Raw genomic sequence first — 27,231 nt, 5'->3', positions numbered from 1 at the left:
CTTGCATAAATAAAAAAGACTTGTTATATAGAAATTTTTTTGAGCATATTTTTATCGGTTTAATTAGAAGGTAAGTTCCTCATTTGACGAAATGTGACACACATATATGTAAAATAATCGTTGTACCTCACAAGTCAAAAACAATATTATATTTTTGTTGACAATAAGCAATCATGCTTCGTATTTATACAAAATTATATTGAAATGGATTCAAATATTATTTTGACATTTTATGTTAAATTAAATATTACTTTTTTTTATGCAAAAACATAGTTTTCTCATACTATCATTTATATGACATAATTGTCGTTTGGTAGAGCTAGAGATCAGCTTGATTAATTATATTTTACTTCTATTTTAAATTGCAATATAGAAATATGAGGTCAGGATTTGTGAAGACGGTGGCACAATTGGTGTGTATCTTTTACATTTTATTTTCAGATGTTAACGCGAGAATGCTAGCAGAAACTTCACCAACTATAGATGTACGTAGTTATGGTGTACATGCCGATGGTGTTAACGACGATAGCACGGTACCATTTACATCTTATTTTTGCATTTTATTAAAATTATTAGATGTCAATTTGTGGAATTTTCTTTGTAATGTATTTGGTTAATTTGAAGGAATTCGTACAAAAATATTGTCCATTGAATTAAGTTTATTATAGGTTCACATGCAATTTGGTAATAAATATATAGCCAAAATATTCATTTAAATGATTTCAGAGATTTAAATGATAGTATTTTAAAATGTTAGGCCTTCTTGAAAGCATGGCAAGCGGCATGTGCGTCTAGTGGTGATGTCAAGCTGCTCATACCTCCTGCAACCTATTTTCTCAATCCGGTCAAGTTTAGTGGACCTTGTCCAAATGTTAACACACTCACAGTCTATCAAGAGGTAATAGAGCCTTATTCTGAGGCATAAATTTTCTAATTGAAGGATATTAGTAATTAATTTTTTGTATTGATGCAACACAGGGATATATAAAGGCATTGACTGACCTGAGAAAGTACGTGTCCGGAAATGATTGGGTGCAATTTGGAAATATGAACGGTCTAAGAATTACCGGAGGCGGGACCTTCGATGGTCAGGGCAACTTCTCTTGGAGCTACGATGAATGCCCAAAGAAAAAGTTTTGCAATGTTCTACCCACTGTAAGTGTCTAGCTCATAGATGCATTGACTTATAATACTTTTATTTTGTTTGAAGAATACATTTAGAAATTTCATATTTGTGTAAGTATGAAGAGATGATTTATTTTTTTCAGTCGGTGATGTTTGTTAATTTAAACGACACGATCATCTATGGCATGAACTCAGTTAATCCGAAGTTTTTCCACATCGGGGTGTTACAGTCCAATAACTTTTATGCTAGCGAGATGTATATTGAGGCTTCAGAAGATAGCCCCAACACAGACGGCATCCACATCGAGCGTAGCTCTGGGGTCACCATCCATGACGTGTTCATTGGCACTGGTGACGATTGCATATCTATTGGACAGGGCAGCATTGACATCCTCATCTCAAACGTCACATGCGGGCCCGGCCATGGGATTAGTGTTGGCAGCCTAGGTAAGTACCCGAACGAAGAGGATGTACGAGGTCTAGTGGTTAGGGACAGCACAATCATCAACACCATGAACGGGATGCGCATAAAGACGTGGCAGAACTCCCCCAGTAGTAGCTCAGCCACCAACATAACCTTCGAGAACATCATCATGAAAAATGTTAACAACCCAATAATCATTGATCAGTCTTATTGTCCTGAAAATCTTTGCGATGGAGATACGGTACGTAAAACTTGTTTATCAATTTAATGAGCAATGAATATGTATCATATGAATCTACCTATTTACCTAACAAATTTGATAGATGGATATAAACATGGATATGGTTTTGAACTAATGTGAATTTTGGTGTTTGTGTAATCAATCCGCAGGTTCCTTCTCGGGTGAGCATAAGTGATGTATATTTTAGGGAAATAAATGGCACATCGGCATCCCAGGTGGCCGTGACTTTAAATTGTAGTCAGGGGAATCCATGCCAGAATATACATCTAGAAGATATTCTTCTCAAATATGTCGGCGAGGAGCTGCCTACTGCTATCTGTGCATATGCCGACACATATTTCTCCGCTCCGATGCTTCCTTCCCCGTGCAATTAGTTCGTCCAAAAAAATTCAGTCATATACTTTCAAGCTGGATTGAAGATCTTTATAAAGTTCAAATAGGGGAGATCTTTATAAAGTTCAATTAATGTAGTTAAGTTCAATCATTCTGTTGCTTTCGCTTCATGTAATATGCCACTGTTTAAATTTTTTGTTTCTAAAGTAGTTAATATATGCCCTTATTTATTTTTAATTAAAATTAATGAACCAACTTTCAATCTGAAGTCTTATATATAATGGGCGGGTTGAGAAGTGCGCACATACATTATTTAAGATGTCTTTTCAACTACAAAACCATTCGGCCCAACTTATTTATATGAATTTCTTTTTTAGGTGACAGTTGGCAAAACTATTCTTGCTCTATTTCTTGTTTCATCCAAACGTATTAAGTTACCTAAAATTTAAAAGTAGAATATTCACAAACAAAGAGCTAGCTACCTAAATTAAGAAGCCAGAAAATAGCACCATTTCAAACTCCATGACTCCACTAAAGAGCTCAAATATTATGTCAGCAGGCACCTGGCAATGCCCCAAAATTATAAACGGGGAGAGGCTTTCTTTCCTTAAGCCACTCTAAATTTTCAGATCTGGCGGTGCCATTTAATAACGAATTATGATTCAAATCAATTCACCCACTCGAAAATGGGTGAATTAACAGTTCTTGTAGGAGTTTATTAATTCGAATAATCCAATTAAAATTGTGGCACTCAGATTGTTGATCTCATTTAATTTCGTTCAAGTTTTGTTTATATTTTGTGGTGTGTTTTTCTGCTTGTGCTAATTAGGGAGAGAGATGAGAGTTTGAAATGAAGGATATAATTGTCAACTTATTTTTAAAATAACTAAATCAAAGGCTAAATAAATAAATAAGGATATTGGATAAAATCTTAAGTTTTAGTGAGAATATTGGATATTATATATGATGTTTACATCAAAAATTTGGCTATTTTAGAAGTTTACGTGGGTACATACACCAGAAATCCACTCTAATATATTTATACAGAGGAGGATTAAAATGTCTCATGTCTTTCATGCTTCATTGTTCGTCACATTCATTATCTTTAATTTCAAAGTTCAAATAGTCGATCCGAATAATTCAATATGTTCTTCATATTAAAATATGTTTGGAGGCCACATTTTAATATTTTTTTGAAACTTTTTACTATTTTTTGACAGTTACTAAATCATTATTTTTGGATTAGAAAAATGATAAAAAAATTCAAAAAAATATTTTAATATGAAGATCCTGTGGAATGGTTTGAATTGACTGTTTAGGTTTATAAAAACAAAGATAAAAAATGTAAGGCTACAAGAAGCATCTCAACCCTCCTCTTTATTCATAATTTGAAATTACTAAAGGCAAACACTACATATACTTCTATTTTGAAAGATAATTTATATGGTGTTTAAGAAAAAGATTTGAACTTCTAAGTATGAATCATGTATACAAATTTTTGGTTATATATATTGAAAGAAATTTTTTAACTAATGCACCTATATAATTAACATTTATACATGATGACAAATATTATCGATTATTAGCCAAGATTGTTTCGATAATTCGTTTAGATATATAATTTAGAACTCAATAAATAGAAATTGGGTTTTTAATCTCGGAGCATGTAACTTAAAATATACTAAGAGCAAAATTCAGCCCCCTGTTTTAACTTCTAAAAATAAAACAATAATTCAAAAGCAAGTTAACAAAGTAATGCAATTTTGTTTATTTTAATACATGTTAACTTCCAAGGAGTAAAATAAAAACAAGTTGCTATATGTAGTGTTATTAGAATTTTTCCACATCCTGAAAAGACTCAAGTAATTTACATGTTCCGTACTACTATTTAAAACAATTCATAAATACATATTAGTTTTGCATCTGCAAGGCTAAACATATAGTAATATATAGTATCTTCAGATTGAAATAGGTTTGACTCATAGCAATTATCAAATGTCAATTAATTATTTATAGACCCTTAGTATGTATTTATATTTTGAGTTTGCTAAAAAAATAAATATGGCAGATTTTATGACAGTTATTTTGGACACCAACCAATATGATTTTATTTTGAACAATATAGACCAAAATTAATAATTTATTTTTCAAATTATAAAATTAATTACATGTATTTTGGACAAATTTTGTCCAAAATTAATAATTTATTTTTAATATTACAAAATTAACTAGTTATGTAGATATATAAACACCACAATGGCGATGTATTGCTTAATTGTTTGATTTAATTATTTGTACTTCCAAATTTTCTCGAAGGTCACGTGCATCACCTTACCTCCTTGCATCTTGTTTTAATTCTTCGTCGAAGTTCTTAATCGTTAAACTCGGTAAGTAAATTTTAACTTTGTAATTTTAACAATCTGTAAAATACAATTTTTTTTGTTGAGACTAGTTTTTTTTTTCTCACTTTACGTTTTCAATGACAAGTGTTTGTTTTAAGTTACTTGCATAAAAAAGGACTTGATATATATAATTTTTTTCAAACATATTTTTATCGGTTTAATTTTTTTGAGGGTTTTATCGGTTTAATTAGAAGGTAAGTTCCTCATTTGACAAAATGTGACACACTTCTAGGTAAAATAATCATTGTACCTCACAAGTCAGAAACATGCAATATTATATTTTTGTTGACAATAAGTAATCATACTTTGTATTTATACAAAATGACATTGAAATGGATTCAAATATTATTATGACATTTTTATGTTAAATTAAATAATACCTTTTTTTTTATGCAAACACACAGTTTTCTCATACTAGCATTTATATGACATAATTATCGTTTGGTAGAACTAGAGATCAGCCTGATGAATTATATTTTATTTATATTTTAAATTGAAATAGAAATATGAGGCAAGGATTTGTGAAGACGGTGGCACAATTGGTGTGTATCTTTTACATTTTATTTTCAGATGTTAATGCGAGAATGCTAGTAGAAACCTCCCCAACTATAGATGTACGTAGTTATGGTGTGCATGCCGATGGTGTTAACGACGATAGCACGGTACCATTTACATCTTATTTTTGCATTTTATTAAAATTACTGGATGTCAATTTGTGGAATTTCCTTTGTAATGTATTTGGTAAATTTGAAGGAATTCGTACAAAAATATTGTCCATTGAATTAAGTTTATCATAGGCTCACATGCAATTTGGTAATAAATACATAGCCAAAATATTCATTTAAATGATTTCAGAGATTTAAATGATAGTATTTTAATAATGTTAGGTCTTCTTGGAAGCATGGGAAGCGGCCTGTGCGTCGAGCGGTGATGTCAAGCTGCTGATACCTCCCGCAACCTATTTTCTCAATCCGGTCAAGTTTAGTGGACCTTGTCCAAATGTTAACACACTCACGGTCTATCAAGAGGTAATAGAGCTTTATTCTAAGCCATAAAATTTCTAATTGAAGGATATATATTAGTAATTAATTAATAATTTTTTTATTGATGCAACATAGGGATATATAAAGGCATCAACTGACCTGAGAAAGTACGTGTCCGGAAATGATTGGGTGCAATTTGGAAATATGAACGGTCTAAGAATTACCGGAGGCGGAACATTCGACGGTCAGGGCAACTTCTCTTGGAGCTACGATGAATGCCCAAAGACAAAGTTTTGCAATGTTCTACCCACTGTAAGTGTCTAGCTCATAGATGCATTGACTTATAATACTTTTATTTTCTTTGAGGAATACATTTAGAAATTTCATATTTGTGCAAGTATAAAGAGATGATTTACTCTTTTCAGTCGGTGATGTTTGTTAATTTAAACGACACGATCATATACGGCATGAACTCGGTTAATCCGAAGTTTTTCCACATCGGGGTGTTGCAGTCCAATAACTTTTATGCTAGCGAGATGTATATTGAGGCTCCGGAAGATAGCCCCAACACAGATGGCATCCACATCGAGCGTAGCTCTGGGGTCACCATCCATGACGTGTTCATTGGCACAGGAGATGATTGCATATCTATCGGACAGGGCAGCATTGACATCCTTATCTCAAACGTCACATGTGGGCCCGGCCATGGCATTAGTGTTGGCAGCCTAGGTAAGTACCCAAACGAAGAGGATGTACGAGGTCTAGTGGTTAAGGACAGCACAATCATCAACACCATGAACGGGGTGCGCATAAAGACATGGCAAAACTCCCCCAGTAGTAGCTCAGCCACCAACATAACCTTCGAGAACGTTATTGAAGAATAAAGATCATTAGCCTCAGAATAGTCATCATTGGCAGTTTTAGGCAACAAATAAAATAGCCTCCAATTGTACAATTGTTCAACTATTTTTGGTACATAGCTTGATTCATGTAACGGCTAGTGAATCTTTGTAATTAAGACACAATTAGGGTGTAGATTACAGCATAGGTAATTTAGGAAATAGTTCAACGGCTAGTTAGAATTTTAGCCTATATATACTCATGTATAGACCATGTAAAAAAATAGAAATCAATAAAACAATATTTTCATCATTCTTCTTTCCACTCTAAATTTCAATATGGTATCAGAGCAGGATAAATCCTGACTCAAAAATCCGCAACAAAATCAAGCAAAGCTGCAGATAACAAAGAACTGCAAGCAACATCAAAAACCCTCAAGCATCCATTCATACTCGAAACAAGCTCTCAGACTTAAGCATTGGTATCCTCAGCCAATTACTTGACAAGAGCTACTTGTGCTTCAATTATCTGCCATCATCGAGCAAGACTACAAAAACAGTACAGTAGCATCTATTCTTATCAGTTTTTACTTCTTATCTCACTTACAAACCAAGCACATCACAATAACCTCTATCAGGTGGTATTAGAAAATTGCTCAAACCAGAAAATCAAAACTAAATACCAGTAGCACTGTCCTTACCAGTAAAACTGAAATCAGCACCTAAAAATACCAGTAAATCAGAACCGACAAATACCAGAAAAAAAAAAATCAGTCCCTGTTCGTATTAAACCTTACCAGAAAAAAACAGCAATACCCAAAAAAAAAAAAAAAAAAAAAAACAGCAATACAAGTAAAAGACAAACCTCAACCAGAGTCAATGAAGAACGGAGATCCGTTCAAACCCGATTCAAGGCGAGTCGTCACGGACGATCCACATGCCAGAGGCAAGGGACACGAGGCTCAAACGGTCGCCGTGAAGAACCATCTCCCTAATCTCTCCATTCATCAAAATCCTAACACTAGAATTGAAGAGAGATGCACTAATTGCAAAAATCCAAAGCACAATCAAGAGGAGTGCTGGGTTTTCTATCCTCATCTCCGGCCACAGAGAAGAAAAATGGCGGAGAAGATGGGTGAAAGGGTTGGCAGCGATGGAAAGAACGAAATGACATTTGGGGGCGTGAGTAAAGAAGCGGACCAACATGAAGGGGTTGGATCAGAACCAGCGACAGTGCACCAAAATTTCAAGTTTGATCCCTCTGGATTCTCTGTGGCTCAAGAATCACAGCTGATCCAACTGATAACTCAAATAAACAGTTTGCTACAGCAGCAAACTTCAGGTTTTGTACACTCTAAATCTACTTTTACTACTTTTAATTCTTCCAAAATTGACAATAATTTTAAATCTGCAAATATGTGTCACAACACAAGTAAATGGATTATTGATTCAGGTGCCACTGATCATATGACATGGGATAAAAATAAATTAGAAAATGTCACACAAATTAAAAACCCTCAACACGTAACTGTTGCAAATGGAAACAAGGTTCAAATTGAAGGTGTTGGTACCACCAAATTTCTCACAAAAAATGTGAATGATATTTTGTATTTACCAGACTTTAATTCAAACTTATTATCGGTTAGTAAAATAACCCAAGAATTGAATTGCAATGTCATATTCTCATCAAATAAAGTAACCCTTCAGGATCGAGAATCGGGTAATACAATTGGTGAGGGATGTTTGAAAAATGGTCTTTATTATCTTGAAGAAAATAACAATAAATGTCTTGTGTCATCAAATTCAGTAAATCGTGACAAATTGCTACACCGACGATTTGGTCACCCATCTGATCAAGTTTTAAATAAACTTTTTTGTTATAATCTTGATTCAAAAAACTGTGATGTGTGTAAATTTTCAAAACAAACTAGATTACCTTTTTCTTCATCCACAAATATGTCTGAAAAATGTTTTGACTTAATTCATTCAGACGTTTGGGGTCCAGCCCCTATCAATTCTTATAATCACTTTAGATACTTTGTCACATTCATTGATGATTTTTCTCGTACAACTTGGGTATACCTTTTGAAAGGAAAACATGAAGTTTTTTCATACTTTCAAGAATTTTATAATTTTGTCGAAAATCAGTATAATGCAAAAATTAAAATTTTTAGGTCCGATAATGGGACAGAATATATAAATAAAAATTTCGTAGAATTTTTTAAACAAAAAGGAATTTTACATCAAACCACATGCATCAACACACCCGAACAAAACGGAGTTTCAGAAAGAAAAAATAGACATTTACTTGAAGTTACTAGATCACTGCTCTTTCAAACTAACGTTCCAAAGACTTATTGGTCAGATGCGGTGTTAACGGCAACTTACCTTATAAATAGATTACCAAGTGCTAGACTTAGGAACATGAGTCCTTTAGAAATTCTTAAGGGTAGGAAAATTGATCTTGACCATATAAGAATATTTGGGTGTACATGTTTTGTACATATAAAAAGACAAGACAAATTAGATAAAAATTCAGTTAAAGCTATTTTTTTGGGATACTCCTCAGAAAAAAAAGGATATAAGTGTTATGACCCAAAAAACCATAAGCTTTATATTTCACGAGATGTGTCATTCTTTGAAAATGAACCATATTATCAAACAAATGAACAAGAAAATGCACAAGGTCAACCAATACAATTGTCTCCAAATAATTATATATTTCCTGAAGAAATAAATCAAGAACAGGTTGAAGGAGATCACACTGGTGAAACAAGTGCAATCCCTTCAGGGGGAGAAAATGAAGAAACTGAGTCAAGTGAAGAAACAACTCAAGAAGAGATTGAAATTGACTCAAGCGAAGAAGCAACTCAAGAAGAAACTGCCTTGAGAAGACCGGTAAGACAAACTCGGCCTCCCATCAAACTAAGGGATTATGTAACCCATCAGGTGATGTATCCGATTCAAAATTTTATTTCTTGTGATAAGGTATCTCCTACATACCGAGCCTATTTGGGTAGCATCAACAATCAAACCGAACCAGCCAATTTTAATGAAGCAAACAAAAGTCTGATTTGGCGTAAGGCTATGAAAGAAGAACTTCAAGCCTTAGAAAAAAATAATACATGAGATATTATTCATTTACCAAAAAACAAAAAGACCGTAGGTTGCAAATGGATATACAAAATCAAATACAATTGTGATGGTACAGTTGAAAGGTACAAAGCTAGATTAGTAGCCAAAGGATATACCCAAACTTATGGTATTGATTACCAAGAGACCTTTGCACCAGTAGCAAAAATGAATACAATTAGAATTTTACTATCGGTGGCCACCAACTTGGGATGGGATATGTTCCAAATGGACGTAAAAAATGCATTTCTTCAAGGAAATTTGGAAGAAGAGGTCTACATGACTCTTCCTCCAGGTCACAAAGATGCATCGAATCCAGCACTGGCGTGTAAGTTAAAGAAAGCAATTTATGGTCTAAAGCAGTCACCAAGAGCATGGTATGCCAAGCTAAGCTTTTCTCTTTTAAGAATTAATTTTAATAAAAGCACAGCTGATTCCTCCATGTTTGTTAAACATTCACAAAATTGCACTATCATTATTCTTGTCTATGTAGATGATATTATCATCACTGGAAATAATAATGAGGAAATTAGAAAGGTAAAACAATATTTGAAAGATGAATTTGATATCAAGGACCTTGGTAACCTTTCATATTTTCTGGGAATAGAAATAGCTCACTCAAGTAAAGGCTTATTTCTATGCCAAAGAAAATATGTCATTGACCTGTTAAAAGAAACTGGTAAGTTGGGAGCTAAACCAGCCAATACCCCAATGGAAACCAATATTAAACTTAGAATTGAGGATGGTGAACCACTACCTGATATAGGACAATATCAAAGGTTAGTAGGTAAGTTAATCTATCTTACAGTCACTAGACCTGATATTGCATTTGCAGTTAGTGTTATAAGCCAATTTATGCATGCTCCACGTACCAGTCACTTGAGTGCTATCGATAGAATACTAAGATATCTTAAAAACACTCCAGGTCAAGGAATTTGGATGAAAAATAATAATTCTAATGAAGTGGTTGGTTTCTCTGATGCAGATTGGGCCGGTAGCTGTGACAGAAAATCAACCACAGGTTTTTGTACCTTTGTAGGAGGCAACTTGGTCACATGGAAGAGCAAGAAGCAGAATGTGGTGGCAAGGTCAAGTGCGGAAGCAGAATATCGAGCCATGGCATCTACTGCAAGTGAGCTCATCTGGATCAAGCAACTACTTAGCGACATGAAGATGGAGCACACAAGGGCAATGAAAATGTACTGTGATAATCAAGCTGCACGACATATTGCATCCAACCCAGTGTTCCATGAAAGAACAAAACACATAGAGGTTGACTGTCACTTTGTCAGAGAAAAAGTACAGTCGGGAGAAATTGAAACACCATTCGTCAGAAGCAAAGAGCAACTGGCAGATATTTTTACTAAAGCACTCGACAAAGCCAGTCATCTAAACATACTTAGCAAGTTGGGCTCAATTAATTTATTTGAATCCAACTTGAGGGGGAGTATTGAAGAATAAAGATCATTAGCCTCAGAATATTCATCATTGGCAGTTTTAGGCAACAAATAAAATAGCCTCCAATTGTACAACTGTTCAACTATTTTTGGTACATAGCTTGATTCATGTAACGGCTAGTGAATCTTTGTAATTAAGACACAATTAGGGTGTAGATTACAGCATAGGTAATTTAGGAAATAGTTCAACGGCTAGTTAGAATTTTAGCCTATATATACTCATGTATAGACCATGTAAAAAAATAGAAATCAATAAAACAATATTTTCATCATTCTTCTTTCCACTCTATTGAATCTTTCCACTCTAAATTTCAATAAACGTCATCATGGAAAATGTTAACAATCCAATAATCATTGATCAGACTTACTGTCCTGAAAATCTTTGCGAAGGAGATACGGTACGCAAAACTTGTTTATCAATTTAATTAATTTGTTTTTTTAGACTGTCCATATGAATCTGCCTATTTACCTAACAATTTTGATACATGGATATGGTTTTGAATATATTAATGTGAATTTTGGTGTTTGTGTAATCAATCCGCAGGTTCCTTCTCGGGTGAGCATAAGTGATGTATATTTTAAGGAAATAAATGGCACATCAGCATCCCAGGTGGCCGTGACTTTAAATTGTAGTAAGGGGAATCCATGCCAGAATATATATCTAGAAGATATTCTTCTCAAATATGTTGGTGAGGAGCAGCCTACTGCTGTTTGTGCATATGCCGACACATATTTCTCCGCTCCGATGCTCCCTTCCCTGTGCAATTAGTTTGTCCAAAAAAATTTAATCATGTACTTTCAAGCTGGATTGAGGGTCTTTAATTTTAAAGTTGAAAGTATATATTTTGGAAAAACTAGGGGAGATCTTTATAAAGTTCAATGTACTTAATTTCAATCATTCTGTTGCTATCGCTTCATGTAATATGCCCTTGTTTAAAAATGCTGATTTTAAAGTAGTTAATATATGCCCTTATTTGTTTTTAATTAAAATTAATGAACAAACTTTAATTTCAATCTGAAGTCATATATATAGAGTATGTTTGGATATATGAGATCTAGAATAGTTAGAATAGTGAATGAGATCCAGAATAGAGAAAATTAAAATAGTGATTTTTAGATTAGCATAAAATTGGTGCTATTCGGATTAGTAAAAATGTTGTTTGGATTGTATGTTTGGAATAGTGAATAACTGTGACCAATAAAGAATAGTATTAGCAATGTGCTAATTAAGTAGAAATATAGGCAATGTGCTAATTAAGACTTTAAGAGTCTAGCTTTCCAATTTTTTGAACTAAAATATTCACAAACAAAGAGCTACCTAAATTAAGAGGCCAGAACTACCAACTAACTAAATACACCAATTCACCACAAAATTTAGATTCTCGTACAATTAATAAAGCTGCACCTCAACTAATTCAGAGTAATTTGATTTCTTTTCCCTTAAAAATATAAACAAATCCAAAGAACTCTATATATAATTTGCTAAATCACGTACCGGTGTCTGCACAGAAAATATATAGCACCATTTCAAACTCCATGACTCCACTCAAGAGCTTAATTATGTCAGTAGCTAGGCACCTGGCGATGCTCCAAAATCATAAACGACGGGCAGAGGCTTTCTTTCCTTGAGCCACTCTAAATTCTCAGATCTGGCGGTGCCAATATTTAATAACGAATTATGATTCAAATCAATTAACCCACTCGAAAATGGGTGAATTAACAGTTCTGCTAAGAGTTTATTAATTCGAATAATTCAATCAAAATTGTGGCTCTCAGCTGATTGTTCATCTCATTTAATTTCGTTCAAGTTTTGTTTATATATATTTTGTGGTTTGTTTTTCTGCTTTTGCTAAGGGAGAGAGATAAGAGTTTGAAATGAATGATGTAATTGTCCACTTATTTTTAAAATAACTAAATAAAAGACTAAATAAATAAATAAGGATATTGGATAAAATCTTAAGTCTTAGTGGGAATATTTGAATATTATGATGTTTACATGGAAAATTTGGCTATTTTAGAAGTTTACGTGGGTACATACACCAGAAATTCTCTCTAATATATTTGGGGGAATTTCACGTATACCCCTCAAAAACTTCAAAATTACGTATTTCCCCCTCTAAATTTGGAAATTACGTATTTCCCCCTCTAAAGTTCAAAAACTCACATATTTACCCATTTCATTGTTTTTTTAAATTAAAACTCATTCTAAATATATAAAATACCTATTTTACCCTTCATTAAAAGCATAAAATACCCCATTGAACTCAAATTTGAATTTGAAGGGTTTTTCTACCGTCCGATCCGCACGTATTGCAATAAGATTATTGCATGTTCGCTTCAAGATTCGTGCTAATCTAGCCCTCACAAATCTCAAAGCAATTTTGATATGTGTGCACTGCATTAAGATCTGTGTAGATTGCATCAATTTTAGTGTTTGTTCACTTCAAGATTCGTGCTGATTTAGCGCGCACGGATCTCAAAGCAATTCAGACCGTAGAAGAACCTTTAGATTCAAATTGGAGTCAGATGAGTGTTTTATGATTTTTAATAAAAGGGTAAAATAGGTATTTTATAAATTTAGAATGTGTTTTAATAGAAAAAACAATAAAATGGGTAAATATGTGAATTTATGAAATTTAGAGGGGGAAATATGTAATTTCAAATTTTAGAGGGGGAAATACGTAATTTTGAAGTTTTTGAGGGGTATACGTGAAATTCCCCCAATATATTTATACACGAGGAGGGTTAAAATGTCTCATGTCTTTCATGCTTTATTGTTCGTCACATCCATTATCTCTATTTTCAAAATTTAAATAGTCGATCCGAATAGTTCAACATGTTCTCCATATTAAAATATGTTTGAAGACCAAATTTTAATATTTTTTTGACAGTTACAAAATCATTGTGTTTGGACTAGAAAAATAGTAAAAAAAAAAAATTCAAAAAAAATTTTAATATGGAGATCCTGTTGAACGGTTTGAACTCACTGTTTGGGTTTATGAAAACATAGATAAAAATGTAAGGCACAATGAGACAAGAAGCATCTCAACCCTCTTTATTCATAATTTGAAATTATTAAAGGCAAATACTGAAATACTGCATATACTTCTATTTTGTTCATGCACTATGAAAGATAATTTGTATATATGGTGTTTAAAAAAAAGATTTGAACTTCTAAGTATGAATCATGTATACAAATTTTCGGTTATATATATTGAAAGAAATATTAAAAGAATTTTTTTAACTAATGCACCTATATAATTAACATTTATGATGACAAATATTGTCTATTATTAGCCAAGATTGTTTCAATAGTTCATTTAGACAATTTAGAACTCAATAAATAGAAATTGGGTATTTAATCTCCGAGGGAAAATGGGCCGAATTTTTTATTAATATCCAAATTTAATATTAAATTTCAAAAAATAACCGCATCAGCAACGTTTCTCGAAATATACCCTTTCCGGAATTTTTTTTTCCGGAAACAGAGGCTACTTCCGGAAAAAAAATTTCCGGAAACGGGCTATTTCCGGAAAATTTTTTTACGGAAACAAGCCCTTTCCGGAAATTTTTTTTACGGAAACAGAGGTGGACTACAAAGGGCGCTGGCTCCACCCGTCCCCATTAGCCATCAGCGTTTTTTGAAGGTAATTTTTTTTTTATTTAATTTATTTAATTTATTTAATTTTAAATGGTTTAAAATAATGTCCAAATAATTTAGGAAATACCAAATGGTCTATAATTGTTTAGAAATTACCGAAATAGTCTAGAATTGTTTAGAAATTACCGAAATGGTGTAGAATAATTTAAAAAATACCGAAATGGTGTAGAATAATTTAGAAAAATACCCAAATAGTGTAGAATAATTTTGAGAAATACCAAAATAGTGTAGAATAATTTAGAAAATACCGAAATAGTCTAGAATTGTTTAGAAATTACCGAAATGGTGTAGAATTGTTTAGAAATTACCAAAATGGTGTAGAATAATTTAGGAAAATACCCAAATAGTGTAGAATAATTTTGAGAAATACCAAAATAGTGTAGAATAATTTAGAAAATACCGAAATAGTCTAGAATTATTTAGAAAATACCGAAATGGTGTAGAATAATTTAAAAAATACCAACATAGTCTAGAATAATTTAGAAAATACCAAATGGTGTAGAAAATTACCTTAGTAATATAGAAAATTGTCCGATTAATTTAATTTTTTTTTAGGAATCTCTTTTCCTTTCGGGTACCTTTCGGAGCTCTGATTGTCTGATCGATCGGATCTGCGATTCAGGTTTTTACATTTGAATTTTTTTTATTTTAATTTAAAATATAATTAATGAGTTCATTTTAATGGTTTAGAATATTGTCTGATTAATTTAGAAAATACCAAAATGATGTACAATAATTTACAAAAATACCAAAATGATGTAGAATAATTTGAAAAAATTTAAGGTGATTTACAATATTGTTCGAATTTTGTAGTATGGTAGACCCAGTACTTAAGCATAGATTTAGCCCCCTGTTGTGGATAGTTCACGGTAATCACAGGATATCTGAGGCGTCTAAGGAGGTAAACATTTACTTATTTCGTTTTTCATAACTCTGTAAGTAATCAAATAAATATTGTAATTAAACTCGGCGACAAGTCAAATATATTACAGTTTCTCTGGAGGATGTGAGTTGTCTATGGGGTTTGCCTATTACGGGGGAGCCGATAACGGGATTTACAAACTCGGCGAGTTTTCAAGGCCGACTGTATGAGTTGCTGGGGGTGAAAGATGATGAAGTGAAGGGGTTCATGAAGAAGAGGGGAAATGATACGTACGACATGCTTATCGCCAAAAAAGCTGTCCGTGAGCGCTTCAAAACATTACCAACATATTCGAACGAAGAACAATTGAAATGGTTAGTATTTTTTTATTTACAACCTTATTCGTATTTTATATTTTTTAATAATGTACTCACATTTTAAAATTGACGGTTAGGTATGTCCGTGGATTTCTCCTCGACATGCTAGGGAATACAATGTTTGCTGACAGTAGCGGGGACGGAATACCGCTGTGGTATCTCGGCATGATTGAAAACTTGGACGAGCCGAGAAAGTACAACTGGGGCGGAGCTGTTCTCGCTTATTTATATAGAAATCTATGCCTCGCATCCAGTCCTTCATGCAAAAGCATGAATGGTCCCACCATGCTTCTGCAACACTGGTCGTGGACCCGATTTCAAATTCATCGGCCGTTACCGGGATCTCAACCGAATTGGGGCGCAGAAACAGAAGATACATGTCCATCATTTGCTGACATGTGGAAAGGCTCACACAATTGGGAAAACTCGTCCCATGGTGCAACCTCCGGTCCAAGTATCCCTCGCGACCAGATTCAGAAACTGACGGATAACATGGTCAATTGGCAGCCATACGCATCTGTTTACCACAACCTTTCGAGAACAACCCGGGCGGATCAGGTACATTGTAGTAAAGTCATATTATTTCTTTCATTTATGTCATCACATTTATAATTTGTACCTAACATTGCAACTCTAAATTTGTCAGCCGTTCTACTTGTACCGCGGTCCTCTTATTTTTTATTGGATTGTTGAGCATCACAATCCTGATCGCTGCATGCGACAGTTCGGAAGATGGCAACAGATAGAGCCACCGCTTCCCCAGGATGCAGTCGAGCACCAAGAGCTGCACAAGTAATATTCGCAAATCATATGTGGTTTACTTATTTTAAAGTATTTATTTACTTATTTATTCTACTAACCTTGTAAACAGGTTGAAATCGGACTCAAAGAGAAATGCCAACTGGGCGCAAGTGCACCGTCGGCATGTAAACGATGCAACACATTATGCAGATCATGTGTACGAAGTAGGTCGTCCGTGGGATATAAATGACCTCCTAAGATATCGTAAATGGTACCAGGAGAACTGCATGGCATCCGTCTACCTGTTTGGCCAGCACGTGGTGGGTATGGATCGTAATGTTCCGGTTTCAAGAGACGAACACTCCAAGTCTGGATACATTCCCAGCGGATCGACATTTGTTCGAAATGTAAACATTTCTAACTTTGAATTTTATGATTGTTTTATTATATATCATTTATTATACTCCGAATATACGTACAGGCTTTGCGTGGGATAGGAGAGTTAGCACATGGCACACGGGCATTTTTCACGAAGGGTCTCCGTGCAATTGGCAAGGGCAAGATGAGACTAGGTTGGTGCCTCTGCAGAGATAATGGTTATGGAGACCGTGCTATTGCCATGCTGGAGGATACGGGGGTTCCACGTAATTGGGAGGAAATTCCATCCGACGATTCTTATCCTTTGGGAACGGAGCCGATGCCACCAGGCCCTGTATTTGAAGGCCCAGATCCAGTGACGGGCTGGTTATATGATGGCTCACAATGGAGGGATTACATCCGTCCGGGAGAGTTCGCAGGGCATACTCTATCATCACGTGCCAATGCGCGCCAGGTATGAATTCAACTTACAAGCTGATTTAAAATTTAATTTGTAGATAAGAAAAACTATGTATGAATTGCAGGAGCAGACTCATGAGCATACTCAGGAGCAGACTGATGAGCAGAGTCATGAGCAGGCGTATGAGCAGACGCATGAGCAGGGGCAGGAGCAGGATATGAGTCATGCTGAATGGATGAATGCACTATTCGGCGATGAAGGCGGCCCGGTATGTAATACTTTGATTGAGGTAATTTTGTTTTTTAATTTACAATCAACAAGTAATAAAAAATTTCTTATGAAATGCAGATGTCTCAGGATCAAGCGGGTTATTATTACTATCAAGGACTGTCTCAGGAGCAGGCGAACGAGATGGAGCAAATACAATTTGACCAGGCAAGGCACGAATCAATGATGGCTCATATGGAGGCGCCTCCGACTCCATTCTTCGACCACGCATTCGGTGATCCCGGGGTGTCGTCTTCTTATGATGCAGGTGATCTTGGGGCGTCGTCTTCTTATCCACCTCCTGCAGAGGATCCGTCTCAGACACCACATGCAGTGGATCCCACTGACGCATCGCGACGTTCACAGCGTGCTAGGGTTGACGCTTCTCGCTTCTCACATTCGCAGTATCCGGACCACCATGTACATGCATAGCTTCGCCAGTAGGATTTATGGATTTTATCTTGTTATTTGCGTTATATGTTGTTATTTTTATTATCTTGTAGGACTCCTCATATATTTTTTATTTATAGATTTGTGTTATATTTTGTTATTTTCTGGACAATTTTCAATAATTTTCAAAAATATTCTGGACAATTTTCAATAATTATTCTACACTATTTTCGAATTTCATAAATTAATAGGACAGCATTCTAAACTATATTGGAATTTCTAAAATTATTATAAACCATTTTGGAAGGTTGTAAACAATTCTAAATTTTCTGGACAATATTATAAAAAATAAAAAATATTTTGGAATGAAGTAATTAATTATAAATTAAATTAAATTAAAAATAACATAAAGAAAATATAATTACCTCAATCGAAAACCGGTCGATCTGACTGTCAGAGCTCCGTAAGGAATCCGAAAAGCAAAAAGTTCCTAAAACAATTCTAAATCATTTCAGAATTAATCATAATTATTTCAGAATTAATAAAATTATTTTAGAATTAATAAAATTTTTAAAATTATTCTGCACCATTTTTAATTTTTTTCAATTAATATGACAATATTCAGAATTTAAATAATTTCAAATTAAATAGTTACATATTTAAATAATTACAAATTAAATACTTCTAAATTTAAATTATAAATAAAATAAATTTAAATTAAATTTAAATTATAAATAAATGAAATTAATATTATAAATTAATGAAATTAAAATTATATATTACTTAAATTTAAAATATAAATAAATTAAATTATAAATAATAAATTAATAAAATTTGAAATATAAATAAATTAAAACTTACTGTGAGAGAGCGGATGAAATGAAAGCGACGACATTCTGCGAATTTATAAACTGCATTTCTGGAAAAAAAATTTCCGGAAATTCCGTCTATTTCCGGAAAATTTTTTTACGGAAACAGGGACAATTTCCGGATTTATCTAGTTTCCGGAAAATTTTTTTCCGGATTTATCCAGTTTCCGGAAAATTTTTTTCCGGAAATTCGGTCTATTTCCGGAAAAATTTATTCCGGAAAGGGTATATGTCGAAGAACATGGCTGATACGGTTATTTTTTGAAATTTAATATTAAATTTGGATATTAATAAAAAATTCGGTATCATGTAACTTAAAATATACTAAGAGCAAAATTCAGTCCCCCTTAATTTTAACTTCTAAAAATAAAACAATAATTTCAAAGCAAGTCAACAAAGTAATGCAATTTTGTTTATTTTAATACATGTTATAATTGAACTTTCAAAGAGTAAAATAAAAACAAGTTGCTACATGTGGTGTTATTACAATTTTTTCACATCCTGAAAAGCCTCAAGTAATTTACATGTTTCGTACTACCGTTTAAAACAATTCATAAATACTTATTAGGTTTGCATGTGTGAGACTAAACATATAGTAATATCTTGTACCTTCAGACGGAAATAGGTTTGACTCATAGCAATTATCAAATGTCAATTAATTATTTATAGAACTTTAGTCAATATTTATATTTGGAGTTTGCTAAAAAAAAAAATATGGCAGATTTTACCGAATTTTTTATTAATATCCAAATTTAATATTAAATTTCAAAAAATAACCGGATCAGTAACATTTTTCGAAATCTACCCTTTCCGGAAAAAAAATTTCCGGAAATAGGCTAAATCCGGAAAAATTTTATACGGAAATAGGAATTTTTTTTTTTTTTTTAGGAAATTTTTTTTCCGAAAATTTTTTTTATAGGAAATTTTTTTTTTCAGTTTTTATTTATAATTTATTTATTTATTTTATTTAAGTATTACAAATATTTAATATAGTTTTTTAAAAAATAGATGGAATACTATATAATTTGATTTATTCGAAGGACTGCTACAAATAATCCGGATCAACATTTTTCATGCCGGATTTTTTACGGCCGTAGAAAAAAATAATATAATATAATATATGCATATGTATATGTATATATAATATAATATATGCATATGTATATGTATATATAATATAATATATGCATATGTATATGTATATACAATATAATATATGTATAGAGTTAGGCTGGGGTGCTATGGATAGCATAGTGGCCTCTATGCTACGGCTCAATATTCGAGTTTTCAAAATCCAAACGGTCGATCCGAACCGTTCATCTTATTCTCCATATTAATATCTGCTTGGAGACCAAATTTTACATTTTTCTGAATTTTTTTACTATTTATTAAGTATTTTACAAAATTGTTGATCCAACGGTGGCTGCACAAAACAGTAAAACCGTTGGATTAGCGATTTTCAAAGTGGCTTAATAAATAGTAAAAAAATTCAGAAAATTATAAAACTTGGTCTGCAAGCAGATATTAATATGAAGAATAAGATGAACGGTTCGGATCGACCGTTTGGATTTTGAAAACTCGAATATTGAGCCGTAGCATAGAGGCCACTATGCTATCCATAGCACCCCAGCCTAACTCATATGTATATACAATATAATATATGTATATATATGTATATACAATATAATATATGTATATATATGTATATACAATATAATATATGTATATATATGAAAATGAAGATATAAAATATGAGGTATTGGAACCCTCGTTTAGTGCCTCGTATAAAAAATATGAGGTATAAAAAATATTATATATACATATATTATATTACGGGTCTGTCTAAATTGCTGCTGGCAGCATTTCAGCAGAGGTGCTGCCGGGGCTATATTTAGCCGTGTGATGTCCAAACAACAAATCCAAACCGTTAGATGTTTAATCTATATTATAATATACCTGGAGACCAAATTTTACATTTTTTGAAATTTTTTTACTATATATTAAGCTGGTTTGAAAACCGCTGATTTCAGTAAATTTCTGCAGCATTGAAATCAGCGGTTTTCAAACCAGCTTAATATATAGTAAAAAAATTCCAAAAAATGTAAAATTTGGTCTCCAAGTAGATTATAATATAGATTAAACATCTAACGGTTTGGATTTGTTGTTTGGACATCAAAAAATAGAAAAATGGGCGGCAGCACCGCCGGCAGAAATGCTGTCGGCAGCAAATTAGCCACAGCCATTATATTATATATACATATATATACATATATTATATTATATATACATATATATATATATTATATTATATATACATATATATATATTATATTATATATACATATACATATGCATATATTATATTATATTATTTTTTTTACGGCCGTAAAAAATCCGGCATGAAAAATGTTGATCCGGATTATTTGTAGCAGTCCTTCGAATAAATCAAATTATATAGTATTCCATCTATTTTTTAAAAAACTATATTAAATATTTGTAATACTTAAATACAAAAAACAAATAAATTATAAATAAAAACTGAAAAAAAAAATTTCCTATAAAAAAAATTTCCTAAAAAAAATTTCCTAAAAAAAAAAAAAAAATGCTATTTCCGGATAAAATTTTTCCGGAAATAATAATAATAAAAAAAAAATTCCTATTTCCGTATAAATTTTTTCCGGATTTAGCCTATTTTCGGAAATTTTTTTTCCGGAAGTAGCTACTGTTTCCGGAAAAAAATTTTCCGGAAAGGGTAGATTTCGAAAAACGTTACTGATCCGGTTATTTTTTGAAATTTAATATTAAATTTGGATATTAATAAAAAATTCGGCAGATTTTATGACAGTTATTTTGGACACCAACCAATATGATTTTATTTTGAACAATATAGACCAAAATTAATAATTTATTTTTAAAAGTATAAAATTAATTACATGTATTTTGGGCAAATTTTGTTCAAAATTAATAATTTATTTGTAATATTACAAAATTAACTAGTTATGTAGATATATAAACACCACAGTAGCGATATATTGCTTAATTGTTTGATTTAATTATTTGTAATTTCTCGAAGGTCTCGTGGTCACCTTGCCTCCTTGCATCTTGTTTTAATTCTTCATTGAAGTTCTTAATCGTTGAACTCGGTAAGTTAATTTTAACTTTGTAATTTTAACTATCTGTAAAATACAAATTTTTTTTTTTTTTTGTTGAGACTAGTTTCCTTTTCTCAATTTACGTTTTCAATGACAAGTGTTTTAAGTTACTTGAATAAAAAAAAGACTTGTTAGAATTTTTTTCGAGCATATTTTTCTCGGTTTAATTAGGAGGTAAGTTCCTCATTTGATGAAATGTGTCACACTTCTATGTAAAATATAATAATCGTTGTACCTCACAAGTCAGAAACAATATTATATTTTTGTTGATAATAAGCAATCGTGCTTCGTATTTATACAAAATAATATTGAAATGGATTCAAATATTATTTTGACACTGTATGTTAAATTAAATAATACTTGTTTTTTTTATGCAAAACACATAGTTTTCTCATACTAGCATTTATATGACATAATTGTTGTTTGGTAGAACTAGAGATCAGCCTGATGAATTATATTTTATTTATATTTTAAATTGAAATAGAAATATGAGGCAAGGATTTATGAAGACGGTGGCACAATTGGTGTGTATCTTTTACATTTTATTTTCAAATGTTAATGCGAGAATGCTAGTAGAAACCTCCCCAACTATAGATGTACGTAGTTATGGCGTACATGCCGATGGTGTTAATGATGATAGCACGGTACCATTTACATATTATTTTTGCATTTTATTAAAATTATTGGGTGTCAATTTGTGGAATTTCTTTTTATGTATTTAGTTAATTTGAAGGAATTTGTATAAAAATATTGTCCATTGAATTAAGTTTATCATAGGCTCACATGCAATTTGGTAATAAATATATTGTCAAAATATTCAGTTAAATGATTTCCGAGATTTAAATGATAGTATTTTAATAATGTTAGGCCTTCTTGAAAGCTTGGCAAGCGGCCTGTGTGTCGAGCGGTGATGTCAAGCTGCTGATACCTCCCGCAACCTATTTTCTCAATCCGGTCAAGTTTAGTGGACCTTGTCCAAATGTTAACACACTCACGGTCTATCAAGAGGTAATAGAGTCTTATTCTGAGACATAAATTTTCTAATTGAAGGATATATATTAGTAATTAATTAATAATTTTTTGATTGATACAACACAGGGATATATAAAGGCATCGACTGACCTGAGAAAGTACGTGTCCGGAAATGATTGGGTGCAATTTGGAAACATGAACGGTCTAAGAATTACCGGAGGCGGGACCTTTGACGGTCAAGGCAACTTCTCTTGGAGCTACGATGAATGCCCAAAGAAAAAGTTTTGCAATGTTCTACCCACTGTAAGTGTCTAGCTCATAGATGCATTGACTTATAATACTTTTATTTTGTTTGAAGAATACATTTAGAAATTTCATATTTGTGCAAGTATGAAGAGATGATTTACTCTTTTCAGTCGGTGATGTTTGTTAATTTAAACGACACAATCATCTATGGCATGAACTCGGTTAATCCGAAGTTTTTCCACATCGGGGTGTTGCAGTCCAATAACTTTTATGCTAGTGAGATGTATATTGAGGCTTTAGAAGATAGCTCTGGGGTCACCATCCATGACGTGTTCATTGGCACCGGTGATGATTGCATATCTATTGGACAGGGCAGCATTGATATCCTCATCTCAAACGTCACATGCGGGCCCGGCCATGGCATTAGTGTTGGCAGCCTTGGTAAGTACCCGAATGAAGAGGACGTACGAGGTCTAGTGGTTAGGGACAGCACAATCATCAACACCATGAACGGGGTGCGCATAAAGACATGGCAGAACTCGCCCAGTAGTAGCTCAGCCACCAACATAACCTTCGAGAACATCATCATGAAAAATGTTAACAACCCAATAATCATCGATCAGACTTATTGTCCTGAAAATCTTTGCGATGGAGATACGGTACATAAAACTTGTTTATCAATTTAATGAGCAATGAATCTGTTTTTTTAGACTGTCAATCTACCTATGTACCTAACAAATTTGATAGATGGATATAAACATGGATATGGTTTTGAATTAATGTGAATTTTGGTGTTTGTGTAATCAATCCGCAGGTTCCTTCTCGGGTGAGCATAAGTGATGTATATTTTAAAGAAATAAATGGCACATCAGCATCCATCCCAGGTGGCAGTTACTTTAAATTGTAGTCAGGGGAATCCATGCCAGAATATACATCTAGAAGATATTCTTCTCAAATATGTCGGCGAGGAGCTTCCTATTGCTGTCTGTGCATACACCAATAAATTAAGAAGCCAGAGCCACCAATAAATTAAGAATGTTCACAAACAAAGAGCTACCTAACTTAAGAAGCCAGAGCCACCAACTAACTAAATACACCAATAAACATGCAAATAAACAAAATCCCCTTCGTTCCACATGCATACACAAGTTGTTGGGGGGGGGGGGGGGGGGGGGGGGGGCTGGCCCCCACTTTCATCCCCTTGGATCCGCCCCTGATCATGATTATGTTTTAGGTTAGAAACAACAATAGTGTGCATGGTTAAATGGAATCCTTGTGCGTTGTCCGTCACATTTCAAAAAATTTGCTCTGAGATGTAAACCATGCAAACCTCATCCTTCTATATATTTAAGAAATGAACTCCAAAACAATTCTTCGTGTAATTTCTAATGTTGCTGCTACTTGATTATCTCGTTCATGTGCCGAATTAATTAAAATATTGGAGAAGACCAAATAACATTTTATCTCTCAATTCTTATTAAAACTAAAAAAAAAAATATTAATCAATCAAGTAGTTGCCTAGACCACCGATTGAGTTACTTATATATAAATGCCATAGTAGCGATGTGTTGCTCAATTCATTGAGTTAATTGTCTATAATATCAAACTCTCGAGAAAGTCTAATGCATTATTATGTCTCATTGCATCTAGTATTGTTCTCTCATTCATTTAAGTTCTTCATTGATCAACTCGGTAAGTTAATTGTTAATTTCAATTTTAGCAATATTATAAAGATACATTTTTCTTTGTTTAGTTTATTTTCTCACATGTACATATTTAATAGAAAGTGATTTAAGTTGCATAAAGATACAACTTCTATGTACGTATTTATACAAAATTATGTTGGATACAAAAAAAATATTTTGACACGATAGTAAGGTTAAAATAATACCTTTTTGGTGCAGAATACATAGTTTCGTCATACTACTATATATATTTATTATTATTTGCTTGACAATTAATTCTCAATATATAAATTATATTCCTATTTATCGTTTGATAGAAGCGGCTATAATATTTTATATACAAAATTAGAGACCAACTAGCCTGATGAAATATGTATTACTTCTATTTTAAATTGCAACAGAAAATGAGGTAAGGATTTGTGAAGACGTTGGTACAATTAGTGTAATTTTTTATCCGTATTGGATGTTAATGCGAGGAGGCTAGTAGAAACCTCCATACTATAGATGTATGTAATTATGACGTAATGCTAGTTAATGGTGTTACCGATGACAACACGGTGCCTTTTACATCTTATTTTTGTATTTTATTTAAAGTTTTTGGACGTTAATATGTGGAAATTCTTTATACATATTTCCTTTATATTTCTCTAAAAAAATGTCCGTCTATTTACATTTTAGGTGTGCTGCAACTCACTCTCATAAACATACACCATATCTCAATTTTGTGTTTAATTGAAATCCTTTTAGGTTGAATGCATGATGCATCTCATCAATTTTCAACTTTCCTCTCAACAAGCCACTTTAGTGCATTGAACAAACTACCTATACTTATCTCATTAAAATATTTAATGGTTGTCAATATCTATTAAATATTGGCAAAAAAATAATAAAAATTGGTCTAAAATATTGATAATTTTTTTTATGTCATTTTTTACTATCTTTTATAAATCATAAAAAATAGTAAAAAAGTTTCAAAAACAGTAAAAAATGATATTCTTCAAGTTTATTATATAACTAATTTATTGAGCTACTTAGATCGAAGTATGAAATTTATACGATAGATTTTTGAGGTCGTAACACAGAAAAAACTTATGCTATTCATAGCACCTAAGCCTTACTCTTTAGTGGATGTCAATGTCAATCTAATCTATAATAAATACTTTATATTTTTATTTAAAATTAATTGTGTTATTATTTAAGAAAACAATTAATTAATTGACAAGCTTTTTTTAGTTTTATGGCATGGGACCACAATTGAGAGATGTAATTTTACTATATTAATTGTTATGTTAGAGAGAGCGTTTAACCATTAAGTTTTTTTAGCTACGTCACATTTCTCATATTTTTATTGCTCTGATTCAGCTTTTTCATCTCATTTTTTGATGGATGACTTTTCAATTATTTTCAATCATCATCATTTAATATGTATTTGATATCTAATATGTAATATCTCTTTAAATATTATATTATATTTGTATTTCTCTGTCAATTGTATGTTCTCTTTTGTTTTAAAAAAATATTGATTTGTACATAAAATTATGAATGTAAATAATTCTCTACAAAACATATTTTAAGTTAAAATTAATGGTTCTTATTGTAATTTTTTTCCGAAGAGAAACCTCTAAAATAGTCTTAATTAATCTTATATAAGATCGATGAGCGAATAATCTATTATACGAAATCTTGGAAATTTCATTCATATAAAATTTACAATTTCCTCAGATAGAAATATAGCAAAACGAAATAAGAATTTCTAAGGTTAAGTAGTGCACAATTTTTAGAATGTCATAGTGAGGATGTCATTGATTATGCAATAAAGAGAAGAAGATAATGAATGAGAAATACCTAAGTTACATTGTAATTATTAATTAAAGAATTTCAATTCTTTTGTGTTTTTGTGGATGCATAATGCGTGGCGAATTGTATTGTTTATTATTATACACATCTTAGTATTTTAAAAAAACTTATGCTTACAATTTTTGTGCAAAAGTATTTTTCCTTTTAAAATATTAAACTTTTTTCAATATATATTTTTCTCCGATGCGAAGTCTAAAAAAACAAACTAGATAATTCAAGAAGAAGACATGATATTGTCAAATTTATCAAAATAATATTTTTAAAAGTCAGAATGGACAAGAAAAAGACATGCGAAAAGACATGTCCATAATCCGTAATGCAAAAGACATGCGAAATGCCCAATAAGTTATTCATGTGTGTTTGTGTGAAAATCAATGCTTTTTCTGTGAGAACTAGATTGTTATATATATTTCATTTTTGCCAAATGTATGACACGAA

General features: G+C 32.2%; 2 protein-coding genes and 1 pseudogene across 2 annotated transcripts; all 3 read left to right on the top strand.

Annotated features, from left to right (window-relative positions):
- The first annotated feature begins 455 nt into the window (after nucleotides 1-455).
- Nucleotides 456-2,164, top strand: LOC144549290 (exopolygalacturonase-like). The gene is made up of 5 exons (XM_078298008.1): nucleotides 456-533; nucleotides 758-898; nucleotides 979-1,155; nucleotides 1,269-1,790; nucleotides 1,940-2,164. Exons 1-5 carry the CDS (start codon nucleotides 456-458, stop codon nucleotides 2,162-2,164), a joined length of 1,143 nt encoding a protein of 380 aa, XP_078154134.1.
- A 2,945-nt stretch (nucleotides 2,165-5,109) lies between these two features.
- Nucleotides 5,110-6,392, top strand: LOC144549288 (exopolygalacturonase-like). Its single transcript, XM_078298007.1, has 4 exons — nucleotides 5,110-5,187; nucleotides 5,413-5,553; nucleotides 5,644-5,820; nucleotides 5,934-6,392. The coding sequence occupies exons 1-4, from the start codon at nucleotides 5,110-5,112 to the stop codon at nucleotides 6,390-6,392; spliced, it is 855 nt and encodes a 284-aa protein (XP_078154133.1).
- A 16,207-nt stretch (nucleotides 6,393-22,599) lies between these two features.
- Nucleotides 22,600-24,279, top strand: LOC144549287 (exopolygalacturonase-like; annotated as a pseudogene).
- Nucleotides 24,280-27,231: the final 2,952 nt, after the last annotated feature.

Source organism: Carex rostrata, chromosome 35 (genome assembly GCF_964058835.1).
Source record: "Carex rostrata chromosome 35, lpCarRost1.2, whole genome shotgun sequence".
Classification (NCBI taxonomy): domain Eukaryota; kingdom Viridiplantae; phylum Streptophyta; class Magnoliopsida; order Poales; family Cyperaceae; genus Carex; species Carex rostrata.
Note: the sequence above shows the minus strand (reverse complement) of the source record. Positions and strands in the feature narration are given on the sequence as shown.